General features: G+C 41.1%; 1 protein-coding gene across 1 annotated transcript in view; it reads right to left on the bottom strand.

Annotated features, from left to right (window-relative positions):
• The window catches only part of SH3RF3 (SH3 domain containing ring finger 3), a 371189-nt gene that overhangs the window by 60514 nt on the left and 294808 nt on the right, over window positions 1-15867 (bottom strand). The window contains exons 6-7 of the mRNA XM_086701496.1: window positions 15039-15209; window positions 12739-12986 (exon numbers count right to left, since the gene is read on the bottom strand). Coding sequence (XP_086557622.1) covers window positions 12739-12986; window positions 15039-15209 — 419 coding nt within the window. The remainder of the gene's footprint in view (window positions 1-12738; window positions 12987-15038; window positions 15210-15867) is intronic.

Below are 15867 nucleotides of genomic sequence, written 5' to 3'. Positions count from 1 at the left end.
CACTATCTGCTCTTAACAGTTTGTATGATGCACTCTTCATTATGTGTTCACTGCCCATTGCCTGTCTCCCCCCACTACAAGGTAAGCTTCACGAAGGTGGGACATTTGCTGTGTAGTTCACTGATATTTTCCAAACAGCTGGATTGGTGCCCAGAATGCAGTAGATGCTTGATAAATTTCTTAAATGAATGAACAAGTTTTTGAGAAAAGAGAACCTCAGCTAAAACATCTCTACAGATTTCACAGAATTGAACCACTGGAGAAGAAAAAAAAAAAAAAACTCCATGAGAAAGAGGAGCATGACTCATCACACTGGCTCATAGAAGAAAGTAGGGTTTCATTCATGATCAGTGGGATTTAACCTCAATTTTACCCACCCTGTGTCACCCAACCTCAGACTGACCTAAACTGCTATCTCTCTAGTCATCCTACTAGTTAGCAATGTCAAAGCAACCTGTACAACAGAGGCAAGCAGCTTGAGAAAATGCTATTATTGCACAATCTCTGTTAGTCTTTGCCTCTCCTCTTTAAAGCTTTGGCAGGCTCCAGCAATTCTGGAGTGCCTAAATCCCATTGGGCCTCACTCAGTTCACTGCTATGTCATCCTGTAGGTGATTTAAAAAGAGTAGTTGAATGAATAAATGACCTATCTTACCATCAACATTGTCCATTTCTTATTCTCAAGTTTATCATTTCCAACTTCATGGATGAAATAGAACACTGGCAACTCCCCAAACTTCAGGCCAGCCTCTCTCTCAACTCATCCACATCTATACCCACCTCGCCTTCTAATCTCAAGGATATATGGTCCCAACAGGTCTACCCATTCATGCTCATCTCAGTCCTTTCTCCTGGCTCATCCCCTTCTTGCTTGTATTAAATTTATTAACTTTCCTCCTGTAATTTAATAAGCAAGTTACAGCTCTAATTTCAAAAATAGTCCTTCTACTAGCCAGTACCTCCTTTTCCTGTTTTTCTTTATACCTAGTGTCCTTGAATAGTGTCTGCTTTGGTTCTTACTTTTCACTCATTTCTTTGCATGATCTGTATTTGCTCTCATGGCAGTTTTCATCTCTGCTTTGTGTTCTGGATAAATTCCCATGTATGCCTTCCAGTGTCACTAATTCCATCTTTGACTGTGTCTACACTTGTTCTTTCTTACTTTTACTCATTTCTTTGTGTGATTTGTATTTGCTGTCATGGAAGTTTTCGTCTCTGCTCTGTGTTCTAGTGTGACTACTATCCATCTTTGACTGTGTCCAGTCTAGAAATTATGTCACCTATAAGGATTTTGTATTTTAAATATATATTTTTTCCCTTTCCAAAATTTCAAGTTTTTTTTTCATATTCATCAGTTTCAGATTCATAGCTATCCATCTAATTTTTCCCCTTCATACACCCTGTTTTTTCTTTGTTTTTTTTGGGGGGGGGATGGTTAGATGTTATTCTTTATTTTTCCTTTTAGAGGATCTTAAATGTACTGATACCAAAGACTTTTTCAGATTTCTTTCTCATTTCTCTCCCATTTCTTCAGTTTATTGGCTATCTTTTATGCGTTAGTGTTCCCCCTGTGCTTTGAGACTTCAGTATGCACACTCGTCTTGTGTATGACAGTCTTATTGCTATTTTTTCCTCATTCTGAAGCTTCTGAATGGTACTCTGGGACCTCCCCCTCAGAACCAGCTGTAACAGGATGGTTTGAACTCTGGTCCTGTAGGAATGGTGCAGATCTTGTCTTCAGGCCAGAGCCAAACTCAGCTCCATGCCCAAGTAGCACTCTCTATTCTCTCCCATACCCCAGAGAGTAGCTCAGTAGTAACCATTCTCGAAGAAGAGACTGTAGCTGTTCAAACAATTGCACCTAGCTCTGATCCCCTGATACTCACTCACCAGGGACTTCCTGTCTATTTTCTCCTGCAGGAGTTGAAAGTTAGCCAACACTGCCTGCTTTTCACTCCAGTTAGCCAATGCTTCAATCCCACTTAATATTGTGTGTTCCATTTTGTTTAGATCCATAAAGTTCATTTGTAAAAAATTAAAAAACCCATTTCTGTGTTTAAAACAGAGAGAATAGGGGATTTCCACATGAACTCACTCTCCTATACTATCCAGGAGTCCTTCATTCCCTTCTCAGTCTACTAAAATATGGTTTCTTACCTTCATTCCATCAAATATTATCTGAACAAGATCAATTATGACTCCACCTGGCAGCAAATTTAATGGACACTTTTCTGTTTTCAGAAAAAAGTATCCAATGATCTAGTGGCTTACTTTTATACCAGTATCACACTAACTTGGTTACTATTGTTTTATAATATGTCTTGACATCAGTGTGGCCTTCCAACTTTGTTGTTCTTTTCAAGGCTGTTTTGGCTATTCTAGGTCCTTTGTATGCCTGTGTGAATTTGAGAAACAGATTACCAATTTCTACAAAAAAGTTGAGTGAGATCATGATTAGTATTCCATTGAATCTATAGGTCAAATTTTTGAAGAATAATTACTTTGACAAATTAAGTCCTCTCACTCATAAATGAAGTATATTTCTCTGCTTATTTCAGTCTTATTCAATTTCTTTCAGCAATATTTGGTAGTTTTCAGCAGATAGGATGTCCTCTTCTCTTATCAGATGTATCCCTAACTAATTTATATTTTTCATGTTATTAAAATTGCTGTCATTTTTTTTTTTAATTTTTTTTTTCAACGTTTATTTATTTTTGGGACAGAGAGAGACAGAGCATGAACGGGGGAGGGGCAGAGAGAGAGGGAGACACAGAATCGGAAACAGGCTCCAGGCTCTGAGCCATCAGCCCAGAGCCTGACGCAGGGCTCGAACTCACGGACCGCGAGATTGTGACCTGGCTGAAGTCGGACGCTTAACCGACTGCGCCACCCAGGCGCCCCTGCTGTCATTTTTTAAAACATCAATTTGCAATTATTCACTGGTACTATGTAAAAATAAAATTGATTTTTGTATATTAATCTTGTTTCCTGGAACCTTGATGAACTAATTTATTAGCTCTAAAGAAAGCTTTTTGTGTGAGTGTGGGTTCCCCAGGGTTTTCTATATACAAGATCATGTTATCAGCAAATAGACATAATTTTCTCCCTTCTTTCTGATCTACATGCTTTTTATAGTTTTGTCTTGACTAACTGCTCTGACTAGAACATACAGTACAATATTGAATAGAAATGACAAGAGTGGATATCCTTGTTTAATCTTGATCTCAGAGGGAAAGTTTTTAGTCTCTCACCATTAAGTCTGAGGTTAGCTATGGTTTTCATGGATGCCCTTTATCAGGTCAAGAAGCTCAGTTCTATTTTCTCATTTTCTGACAGTTTTTAATCAGGAATGAGCATTAGATTAAAAAAAAACCCACATCTATTAAACTGACCATGTTATTTTTATTCTTTAGTTTGTTAATACAGTAAATTATATTGATCATTAAATGTTAATAAAAACTTGAATTCCTAGGAGAAACTCTACTTGGTCCTGATACATTATCTATTTGATTGCTTAAATTTTATTTAGTGTTTTTACATCTATATTTATGAGTGATATTGGTCTGTAGTTTTATTTTCTTTTAATGTCTTTGTCTGATTTGGGTATGAGGGTAAAGTTGGCCTTATAGAAAAAGTTAGGAAATGTTCTCCCTTCTTTTCAATTTTCTGGAAGTTTCCATAGAATGAATTGTATTTTTTCCCTTAACAATTAGACATAACTTAACAATGAAGCTACTAAGGCCTGGAGATTTCTTTGTGGAAAGTTTTTAACTAACTCAATTTCTTTAATAAATACAGTCCCATTAAGGTCATTTACTTTTTTAAGTTTGTTAATTTATGTTTTTTAAGAAATTTATCCATTTTGTCTAATTTGTTGAGTTTATTGGCATAATTTTTTATAAGCCCTTATTATTCCGTAAAATCTGAAGTGATGTGACTTCTATTATTCCTGGTATTGATAATCTGTGTATCCTCTCTTTATTCTTTATCCCTCTGGCTAGATATTTACCAGTTTTATTACTGATCTTTTCAATGAACCAAATTTTGTTTCATTGACTTTCTCAACTGTTTTTCCATTTTCTATTTCATTTATTTCCACACTGATTATTTCTGGTTCTTTTACGGTTTCTTTGCTCTTTTTATTCTAGTTTCTTAAAGTAAAACTGAGGAGATTGATTTGAGATATTTTTTTTTCCTAACATAGGTGTTTAGTGCTACAAATTTTCTCTTAAGTACTGCTTTAGTGGCATTCCACAAATTTTGATATGCTGTGTTTTCATTTTCATTCATTTCAAAATGTTTTCCAATATCACTTTTGATTTCTTCTTTCATCCATGGGTTACTTTTAAGTGTGCCATTTAGTTTCAAATATTTGGGGATATCTTTGTGTTTTTAATTTCTAATTCATCTGTATTTTGGTCAGGGAATGTATTATGAAACCTGAATTCTTTTAAATTTAGAGATTTAAATATTATGGCCCAGAATGTGGTACATCTTGGTAAATATTCTGTGTGCACTTGAAAAGAATGTGTGTTTGGCTGTTGTTAGTGTAGTACTCCATAAATGTCAATTAAGTCAAGTTGGTTATAGCTTGCTATAGTGTTCTGTATTCTTACCAATATTGTCTACTTGTTCTGTCAATTATCAAGGGAAGTATTGAAATCTCTGACTATAATTGCAGATTTGTCTATTTCTCCTTGCATCTTTATCAGTAATTGCTTATACATTCTGAAGTTCTGTTATTTGGACATAAGCACTTAGTCCTCTTAATGAACTGACCCCTTTATCATTATGAAATTGCCTTTTATTTTAGTAATAATATTCTTTGTTATAAATTCTACCATGATATTAATATAACCATTTCAGACTTATTTTTAGTAGTATTAGCATGGTACATAGATCTCATTATTCATAGATGCTATATGTACAAATTCATCTACCAGCTAAAATTGATTTGTAACCCCCAAATCAGTACCTGTGGTGCTTTTGTAGTCATTTGCAGACATGCATATACTAGCAAAAATTTTGAGTCACATTTTCCCTGCTGAAGTGCAACAGGATGAGGCTCTGCCCAGGGACAGAGATGGGAGGGAGCAGGGCAGTGCAGTGCAAGAAGCTCTGGCCCTGGGACTAACTGGACATGTTTGAATCCTGCTTATCACCTGTTAGTGGGGTGGCCTCAGGCAGTTTGCCTCTGAACCTGATTTTCTCTTTTGTAAAATAAATAGAATCTACCAGAATGACTTTTTAAAAATATTTAAGATTATAATCTTTGTGAGATATACACACATATATGCATTCCACTTAGGAGCAATGGTTCAGGATTCACTAATAGAGTGTCCATGGAAAATTTATAAAGTATAGCTACTGTGAATAATGAAAGTCAACTGTTTTTCTTGATCCTTTTACTTTTTATTGTTTTACTTATTTGTGTTTATGTATTTAAGTATTAAAATATGTTTTCTGTTCACAGCATATGGTTAGGTTTTGTTTTTGTTTTGTTTTTTAAAGAATACTTGACAATCTCTGCATTCTATTTAAAGTTGTTTAGACCATTTACATTTATTTACACGATCAGGTTTAAACCTACACTTTACTACATGTTTGCCATTTTACCAATGCATCTTTATTTCTTTTCCTCTCTTTTTGTGTCTTCTTTTGAATTAATTGGAAGTTTTTGTGGTTCCATTTTACCTCCTTTGTCAGTTTATTTGCTGCAACTCTGTTTTGATATTTAGTGCTTGCTTACATCTTTAATTTATTATAGTCTTCCTACAAGTGATTCCATAACTCTTCACACATAGTATAAAAACATACTTATCATAGTATAATAGCATATAATAGTTTAGTATAATAGTATATTCCTCCATTCTGGTACCTTTAACATTATACATTTTACTTTTACATGTGTTTTAAATCCTTCACTGCATTGTTTTTATTTTTGTTTAAACAGTCCTTTATAGTTTAAAGGTATTTAAATAACGAGAAAAAACATATATTTATATATACAGTTTCCATTTCTTGTGTCCTTCACTCCCTTCCTACATTCACTCCCTTCACTGTATTTCCATCTGATACCATTTTCCTTCTTCCTCAAGAATTTTGCCTAACATTTGTCATAGTGTGGGTCTGTTGGTAATGAAATCTTTTAGCTTTACTATGTGTGAATAATTATTTTGCTTTCATTTTGAAAGAAACTTCCCTGGGTATAGAATGCTAACTTGGCAGATATATTTCTTTCAGTACTTCTTTCAGTTACTCCACTATTTTCTCACTTAAGTGTTCCCAACAAGAAGTATACAGTCATCCTTATTCTTTCCTACTTTATGTAATGTAGCTTTTTTTTCCCCTTGTTGCTTTTTAAGATTTTATCACAGATTTTGAACAATATGATTATCATTTTCCTTGGTGTAGTTTTCCCCATGTTTCTTGTGCTGAAGGCCCACCAGCTGTCTTTGATCTGTGAATTTGCAGTTTAAATCAAATTTAGAATAATTTTATCTTTTATTTCTTCAAGTAATCTTTCTATCTCACCCCTTTCTCCTTTACTTTGGAGATTACACATACATAAAGCCACTTGAAGTTGTCACTGCTCTATGATGCTCATTTTTAAAGTTTCTCTTTTATGTTTGTTTTTCATTTTTCATGTTTTTATTGCTATACCTTCAAGTTCATTAATATTTTTTTCAGCAATGTCTAATCTGCCACTAATTTTATCCACTGTATTCTTTTTTTTTTTTTTTTTTTAAATTTTTTTTTTCAACGTTTATTCATTTTTGGGACAGAGAGAGACAGAGCATGAACGGGGGAGGGGCAGAGAGAGAGGGAGACACAGAATCGGAAACAGGCTCCAGGCTCTGAGCCATCAGCCCAGAGCCCGACGCGGGGCTCGAACTCACGGACCGCGAGATCGTGACCTGGCTGAAGTCGGACGCTTAACCGACTGCGCCACCCAGGCGCCCCGTATCCACTGTATTCTTGATCTCACTGTAGTTTTTATATATAGAAGTTTGACTTGGGTCTTTAAGATATCTTCTAAGTGTCTACTTAATTTTCTGAGCACGTTATAATCTATGAGCACATAAGAATAAATGCAATTATAATATCTGTTTTAATCTCTGCTAATTCTAATATCTGGGTCAGTTCTGATTGGTTTATCTTGTCATTGTGGGTCATACTTCCATCTGTGTGCCTAAGAATTTTTTATTGGTATCAGATGTTGTTATTTTTATGTTGAGAGCTGGGTATTTTTGCAGTCTTAAAGATACTCTTGATCTTAGTCCTGCAACACTGTTAAATTAATTGGAAACAGTTTGATCTTTTTGAGTTTGCTTTTAAGACTAGTTGGGTGGGACTAGAGCAGTGCTTAGTCTAGGGACTGAGGCAAGGTCCTTCTGCATAGACGACTCAATGCCCCGCAAACTGTTTTTCCATCTGGCTTGTGGAGCAGGCACTATTTCCAGTACTTTGTGAATGCTGGACACTGATAGCACTGATCCTTGCTCTCATAGTTTCCCTGGCTTTGTATAGTTTCTTCACATGCATATGCTGATTACTTCTCAGCAAACTACTCAAGAGGACACACCCTGCATCCTTTGAGGTTTTCTTCCTGTGCAGCCCTCTCTCCTCTCTAGGTTTTGACCTTCAAACTCCAACCACCTTCATCATCCAGACTCTCACTCCACATCCTCACTTCAGGAAGCCCTCTGGGCTCCATGTTGTTACCACTCCCTGTGCCACAGTCTGGAACTTCTCTCCAGGCAATAAGCTGGGGCACACCTCATGTCCCATTATCATGGATGATTTTCCAATGTCTGACATCTTGCAAACGGTTGTTCTTATAAATTGTTTCTGGTAGAAGGGCAAATCCTGTCCTCACTACATTAGGTCGGTCATAAGCAGAAGTTTAGCTTTATCCTTTAGATACAAAACTTTGATTCTATCTATTATTTAAAACCCTCTAATGTGCCCCAATGGCCTTAGCATAAAAACTGAAATTTCATGACATGTTCTAAAGGAACCTCCATGATCTTCCTCTGCTTACCTTTCAGCTGTGCCACAGGCACTCATCCTCTTTCTTTGTCCTTCCACACACTTCCACTTCACCTCACCCCCTGCTTCATGCTAAGCTCTACCTAGCTTTAAGATCTAAAATTAAATTTTGCCTCCTCAGAGAAAATGTCACTAACACCCTAGTCTTCTCCTTCCATGCCTTTTGTTTTAGTCACATCAAAACAAATAAAGTTACCCAAAATAGAAACTCCGGTATTTCTCATTGCCATGTCTTTGTCCTTGCTAGAATTCTATTTGTGCTTTGTCTGCTCAGATAGTTCCTATTTGTACTTTAAGAATCAAGGCAGGATCACCACCTCTTGAAAACTTTCCATTCTCTCATTTTCCTCCCCAGTCTGAATTACATATCTCCCCCCATGCTTTCTTAATACCCTCTGGATACCTCCACTACAGTGCTTTTCAAACTCTATGGAAAGAATTTGTTTCCTTGCCCTTCTAACTGGGTGTAAAAATAGGGTCTATAGGTTCTTCTCTGTACTCCCAGAGCCTAGCAGAGTGCCTTGCATGTATCTACCTCTCTTTCATCTTTTTGTTTGTTGGTTGGTTGGTTTTTTGTTTTTGTTTTTGTTTTTTGTTTTTTTGTTTTTTTTTTTTGCTAATGAATAAATGGCTGTACAAGGCTCTTGCCCCTGCTAAACACTGATATGAGGTTGTGTGGACACTGGCACTTTACAGGGAGAGCTCTGCCCCTGGAAAAAAGAATCACATTAATCAAGCAGAACAAATCATATTGGATGCTATGGCCAATGCAATTAAGCCTTTGTCAAACTGCCTGACTTTGGCTCAAGATGAGAACATTGATGAAACGCCTCTCAACTGCCTGGGTTGGGGTCTGCTGAAATGGGCAATTACTGCAGTGAACAATCCATTACTTGTACTGTCAACAGTGTGCTTTTTCTCTCTAAATGCAGAATGAAGTGGAAAATGCTATGGAAACTCAGTGGCATTTAATTTACTGATATGATGTGGTAGGAGCCATTCTTTAACCTGACTGTAACAGCAATAGTGTGGGGATAAGTATGAGGTTGGAATGCATTGAGGAAACCGTTCTAAACATCCTGTGCCTCACTCTTCCCGTATGTAAAATTAGTCTGATGGAAGAGAATGCTTGTCACACCATGGTGGTTACTATGGTGATCAATGACTGAGATGCAACATTGTACTGCCCCTAGCCATGCCAATTTCTTTAAATTCTGCTTGTTATTCCATAGAGGGAGAAATGACTGGCAGGTCTCATTTTATTCTTTAAATTGGGAAAGTTGCTAGCAAGGCATGGCTTAGAAAGGACATCATACTGGGGCACCTAGGCAACTCAGTTGGTTGGGTGTGTGACTCTTAATTTTGGCTCAGGTCATGATCTCGCAGTTGTGAGGTCGAGCCTGGTGTAGGGCTCTGCGCTGACAGCATGGAGCTTGCTTGGGATTTTCTCTCCCTTGCTCTCTGCCCCTCCCCCTCCACACTCTCTTTCTCCCCTTCTCTCTCTAAAATAAATAAATAAACTTAAAAAAGAAAGACCATCATACTGGCATTTTGTGCACATAACCCTGGGCTGCCGTGCCAGGATATTCATTCTCAGTGAGGAACAGGGCTCCTCAACCTCTCTATATTGTGGTGCACATAGAAACATGTGTAGTGCACACTGGGGTTAGTGGATGAGATGTTTATAGCCAGAAGGGACATGGCCTGGGACTTTAGCTCAGGTCCTGCTCGGGTGCTCCAAGGCTCAAGGAGGTCAGAATCTTGGTATACTTCTGACCTGTCTGGCACATCAGTTAGGAAGTTCTGCTGTGGGCTCAGTCAACCACTTCGCCACTACAGTGGCTGTGTCTCTAGCTAGAGGCTACCAATAAACACCATCAGATGAACTGAAACCATTCTATGAGTATAGTTGCTTGGGAGGTAATTGTTGGGGGCAAGAGGGCTGGCACCAGATAATATTGCTGCAGAGCTCCTTTAGTATAAAGACAACTAGTTATTCACCATGGGGCAGAGTTGTAAAAACAGAACTTATCTTGGTTAATTTAAGCAAACTCTTAAGCACTTACAGAGTCAGTCTTGGAGGCTCAATAGCCAAGGCAGTGCCAACCCCACCCACGAGGCTCCCTTGGTGCAGATCTCATTGCTGCTGGAAATAAACACTATCCAGAATGAGGCTGGACACTGGACACCAGATTTCCACCTTATACTTACTGATGACTGGGCCCTGGGCACCATAAATCTACCCTGCACCCACTGATGACTGGCACTGGACACTAGAAGTCTACTCAGCACCCACTGATGACAGGGCACTAGACACCAGATGTCCACCCTCCTGCCCCTGAAAAGCTGGATGTTTTCACCACTATCTTCTCTCTTAAAAAGGATCCACACAGCCCCTCATGTTTGTGGCTTCTGAATGTAAGTCACATGCAAGCATGACTACCCTAGCATTTAGGTCATATGTCTGCCCCTTATCTACAAGGTGAGCTGGACTGGCAGGGCCAGCCTTCTACCATGGTGAGGTGGGATTCATACACGAGATAAAAGCCCCATGTAATGATGCTGATCCAAATCAGCCTGTGGGTCACAGTGTGCCAGCATCCACTGCACTTTGCAAAACTACATGTCATTGTCTTCCACCATAAACCAGTCCCTTCTGGTTTCTTCTAGACCAGGGCATGCCATCGTCATTCTCCCAGTCACTAGTCCAGAAACTTGGTAGCTGGACTTGGTTCCTTCTTCTGTCTGAGCATCAGCCCATTTCCAAGTCATAACCATACTGACTCCTAAATGTCTTGTCATTTGCCTCAATTCTGCATCTCCCTGTGACCTCTCACCTGAGGACAGCAACACCTTTCTAGTGGCTCCCAGCCTCAGGCTGCCCCACACCAGCTCTTCCTCCCTACCATGCCTGGTAATATTTGGTCAAGTTCCATCCCTCTCATGTAAAAGCTCTTGGGGGGTCCCCACTGCCTTCATGAGAAAATTCAATCCCCTGGATCCTTTGGTAATAATTTATATTTACTTTTTGGACCCTCATACATTGAATACTCTATTAATATTCTTATTCTCTAACAGAAGAATAAAAGTAGCTACAGGTACTGAATACACACTAGATATGCCATGCTAGACAATCCTCATTGTCCCTGGAGGTAGGTGCCATTTTACAGAGGAAGAAACTGAGGCAAGCAATCATAATGGCAGCCCAGCATTCAAACACAGATCTCAATCTCAAGCCTTAAATCAGACATGTGTTTACTCTGTCTTCACTGAACTGCTTGCAGCTGGTTGCACAAGATGTGCTCTCTGTCACTTCTGTTCACTTGACTATTCCTTTCTTCCTGCTTCAAATGGCACCCTTCTTTGTTTCCCTACCCAAGCGTTACTTTGCTGCCTCCTCTGAGGATCTTTTCCCAGTCTCCCACCTTGTCATCACCAAGTGTGCATGCTGAACCCTCCATCAGCACCCAAATCCTTCCTAGCACCACTATTCCCTGATGGTCCATGAGAGCTGAGAGCAGGGACAGCGTCCTGTTCTGTCAGTGGGCATGCTGAACGAATCAGACTGTCCTCTAAAACACTCAGTAGTGCATATCTCATTCTAGGATTGTAGCATGGTCTTGATAGCTCTTGCTGCCACACACAAGCCCAGACTGGCACCAGTACGGGAATGTGCAGGCCAACTTCCCCAAAGAGTAAGCAGGTTGGTGGGTGGACAGCCACCCTCTTGTTCCATTAGCCTTCCCACCCTCTTGTTCCATTAGCCATGACTCGGAAGAAAATATGGCCCCTGCTGTGCTAAGTATTATCCCCACTTTACCACTTGAGAAGATGCCTCCTAGAGCACTTTTAATGGGCCATCTCCTGGCTGGCTAGATTCTAAAAAATCATGTATTTTATTGCCCCAAAGAATTTACATATTTCGTCCTTTAAGCCTTACTTTGAGAGGAAGATAGATGGTTTCTGAGAGAGTAAGGCTGGGGTGGAGCAGGAATTCTGTGTCATTTAAATGAAAAGTCAGAGTTACACTCTCTCATCCTGGGTTCCTTCACTGCACAGTGAAGGGAAGGTGACTGGGGTGGGCTCCCAGTTCCTAATGGCTCAGTGCTAAGCTTCCAAGCAAGAGTGTTTACCTTCTTTCTGCCTATAAGATCCACCTCATAACTTTTTCTTCATCTCACACCATACTAAGATTTTCCTTAAATGATGTCAGCCTGGCTATTGATAAAGTTGGCATGAAGGTGAAGGGTCAGTAACCATCACTGCTTCTAGCTTCAAAGCATTTCAGAAAAAGGGCACTCTGGCTCTGCATGGTAAGAAGCTGCCTAGCTGGAAAGCCCCCGATCAGGTGTCCTGCACGTGGAAGGCCCGTGCAGCTGGCCCAGCCACCTCATAGGGGCCGTCCAAAGGTGCCAGTGCTCATCTTATTAGTTCATGCACTCCTCTTGCTACAATGAAATGTATAAATATTTGTGAACTCTCTAACCCATTTTTTTTTTTTTTGCCAGGACAGGGTAATATAAGTCAATACTACATTTCCTAAAGATTAGCAGAAGCTTAGGATTATGATAAGCAAATACGACTTGTCCCATGTTGGACTGCTTGAAACCTAGGTCATAATGTTTTTTACAAGAACCACTTGTCAAATTTTCCCGCAGAGTGAGGTCTCAGGAGCCTGGCACGTACCTGTGGGGACGGTGCCCCGGGCTTGGCTGGTGGCCGGCTGGGCTGTGTGCCGCAGACAACTGCCCACTGGGGGGGCGGCCGCCTGGTGCTGGGCCTGGGGTGTGGTGAGGGGAAGGGCTGGCCTCGTGGCAGTGGCTGGGCTGCTCAGGCTTCCACCACCTGGGTGGATCGTTGTGGCCATCCCTTTGGCCAGTGGAGACCCTCCAACAACATTATTCCGGGGTGTCCCAGCCCCTCCTACCGGAGCCCTGAGGAAATAAAGCAGAATCCAGTCAGGTGAAGTCACAGATGAAACCACACAATATAGGCCATCAATAAAGGCCCACTCATACCTCCTGGCTGTGAGAGGTGAAGCCACATAGCCCAGGGCACAAACACTAAAACAATGCTGAGATAATCCCCTAAGCGATGCCCAGAGCTCAAACTTGGCAGTGGGGGACCCTTTGTAAAACCTTCATGGGGGTTCACTTTCAATATAAATAGTTAAGAAACAGCAAAAGAACCCTAAGAACCAGTGATGATCCCAATCAATCAAATATTTTGTACCAGAACTACTGCCTTGATTCATTTTAGTAAACAGCTGTGTCTGTCCCCATATACATCCAGAAAGAGTGACTGAGCTGGCCACAGCCAAGGCTTGGACACATCTGGCATGTGGTGGGATGGCAAGGACCCATCTCCCTCTGGACATGGCCACTTTCTTGTTTCTGCTGGCTTCTGGGAAAGAGCACAGACAAACCACATCCTTGTGAGAGATGACAGGGAACTTGCAGTTTCATACCAGAAATAGATGCCCTTTCACCTCAGTTTCCAGATGAAATGAGTTTCCAGTGTTTAAGAAATACAAGAGAAACACAGCCATTCTGAAAATGGGCTTCAGCCCTTTGACCTCTGAGTACTTGCACCAAACTCACGCACTGGCAGTGAGCGTGAAAGATATGGCAGAATCTGGGAACTCGGAAGCTGCTCTGGGTTCAGTTTCAGGGATCAAATGTCTTCCATTTGTTTAAGATCTGGGTAAACTCCCCTTATGTCCTCTCAGAGTCTCATTCGTGAGGGTCAGAACAGGCACTGCCAGGCCCGTCACCAGGTGGGGGTGCTTCACTCCTTGAGGCTCAGTACCACTGGGCCATGACTTCGGTCAGGGATGGGCTGAGCCACCACTAAGTCAGGGCTTCCGTGAGAAGAAAGGCCTCCTGGAAAAGGACTCAGCTGTCCAGGGACCGACAGCACCTTTCTTTCTTAGCCCCTATAGCTGCCATGAAATTAGCCTCTAGCAAGGAACTCCGTCAGTGAGCCAGTCAAAGCCATGAATTTTTTTTTAAAATTCACATCAGCTACCTGTTGAACTCACTTTTACCCTAGGGAAAAAACTGCAAAAATTGAATAAAGTGGGCTCACAAATTATGGGTCTTTCCAAGAAGGGCCATCAGATGATGTGACAAGCAAGCCTATGTCATGGCCAGCACTGCTCCTCTGGGTGCCCTGGAAAGTATGAATCAGTCTAGTGATCAGTGCAAGGTCTAGGCATTATTTGATTATTTTAATGGAAGTCTTTTCCCCGAGAGAGAAGGAATCCAGGGCTGTGCCCAGGAACGGTTTCCACAACTGAGATTGACAAATGAAATCAACAGTGGACTCCTTATCTTAATGGAAAAATCTCAGACAACTCCAGGTAACCTCTTGAGCAAAATTTTTAATTCCATTATCTGTTTTATAAAAATGATATAACAGGAAATCTGTAAATGACAGGAAAGCACAAGAAGAAAAGTTGAATTACTCTTAATACCATCACTCAATAACAACTGTTAGCTTTTGAGAATATGTTTTTCCCTTGTGTATATACATAGGTGTGTGAGTTTTATGTACACCAGGTTTATGTGTGTGACACACACACACACACACACCAGTTGTACAGACACTGTATTCACAGGCACAGGTACATGTGTGCACACACACACAAGATCTCACTCTCCTGGGGACCTTCCAATTTCACTTTGTGCTGCTGCCCTGAGTCCAGCTCATTCTGCTGGCATCTTCTCCCCTCACAGCCAGTGCCTGCTGAAGGAATGACAAGCAAAACCTAATTCGTAAGGTGAAAAGCTGGCCATGTAGAACCCTTGCTCAAGGGGAGTTCTGAGCTCACGGGGCAAAACCTTGTGGGCAGGGGCACCCTTGCTGACTTCTGGACTGTGTTTTTGGCTTGCCCAGACCACAGCATGATTTTCAGGCAGTAACCAGCTGCAGGGGAATGTGGGTAGTGTGTTCCCCCCTCTCCCAGGCAGCGACACCTGCCTCACCTGGAGACGGGGGTCACGTAGTTTCCTGGGAACACCCCAGACAGTCCAGTCCTCAGGGATGTCCCCTTGAACCAGCCATCCTGACACTTCTCTAGGACGCGGTACATCTCACCCTTTCGCAGCTCCAGCTCGTCGTTCTTCTGGGGCTTGTAAGCATAGAGCGCCAAGTACCTATGGGCAGAAGAGTAGGGCCAAGGATAAATGATGGCTGGGAGGGGTGGTTATAGGCCATCTTGTATCACCTGGGTCACATGTGGGCTCATCTTTGGATGAACCCAAACTAAAAAAGGACTAGCTGATGCCTGTGGGGGCTTGTGCACACCATGCCAAACCTACTCTTTGTGATAAACCATGGTGCAGGGAAGGCGGTGTACTCAGCACTGCTATTGCACACCTAGAGAACCAGGTCCTGAGAGGTACATGCAGGAAGGAGACAGACTTTGCCTCTTGTGCCTAAAACCCAGGTCACCCCACAGCCCTGCAGTGGCTGACCTGGGCAGGCAGGTATGTGATACCACCTTTCAGTCCTATAGCTCAGTGAGCCTCCATGACTCATCCAAGGCTGAGGGATACACCAGAGGATGTGCCAGAACAAGACCACAGGTCTTTGGACCCCAATTTTTTCTTCTATTCTGCATACTATTTCTAAAGCCTAATGTTCTGAGCAAGAGAAAACTAAGAATGAAGCAGTTAAGTCTTGGGCTGGGTTCCCTCATTTCATCTAACTGGGTCCTGGCTTAACCTGCCTGGTCCATTCAATCAGTCTGAGCTGGAAGATACCTCAAAGGTCCTTTTAGATAAAAAGAAGCCTAGTCAGTGAATTATTGGT

The sequence above is a fragment of the Puma concolor genome, chromosome A3 (assembly GCF_028749965.1).
Source record: "Puma concolor isolate L17-30 chromosome A3, mPumCon1.1.hap2, whole genome shotgun sequence".
Classification (NCBI taxonomy): domain Eukaryota; kingdom Metazoa; phylum Chordata; class Mammalia; order Carnivora; family Felidae; genus Puma; species Puma concolor.
This window is presented reverse-complemented; position numbering and strand designations above follow the sequence as displayed.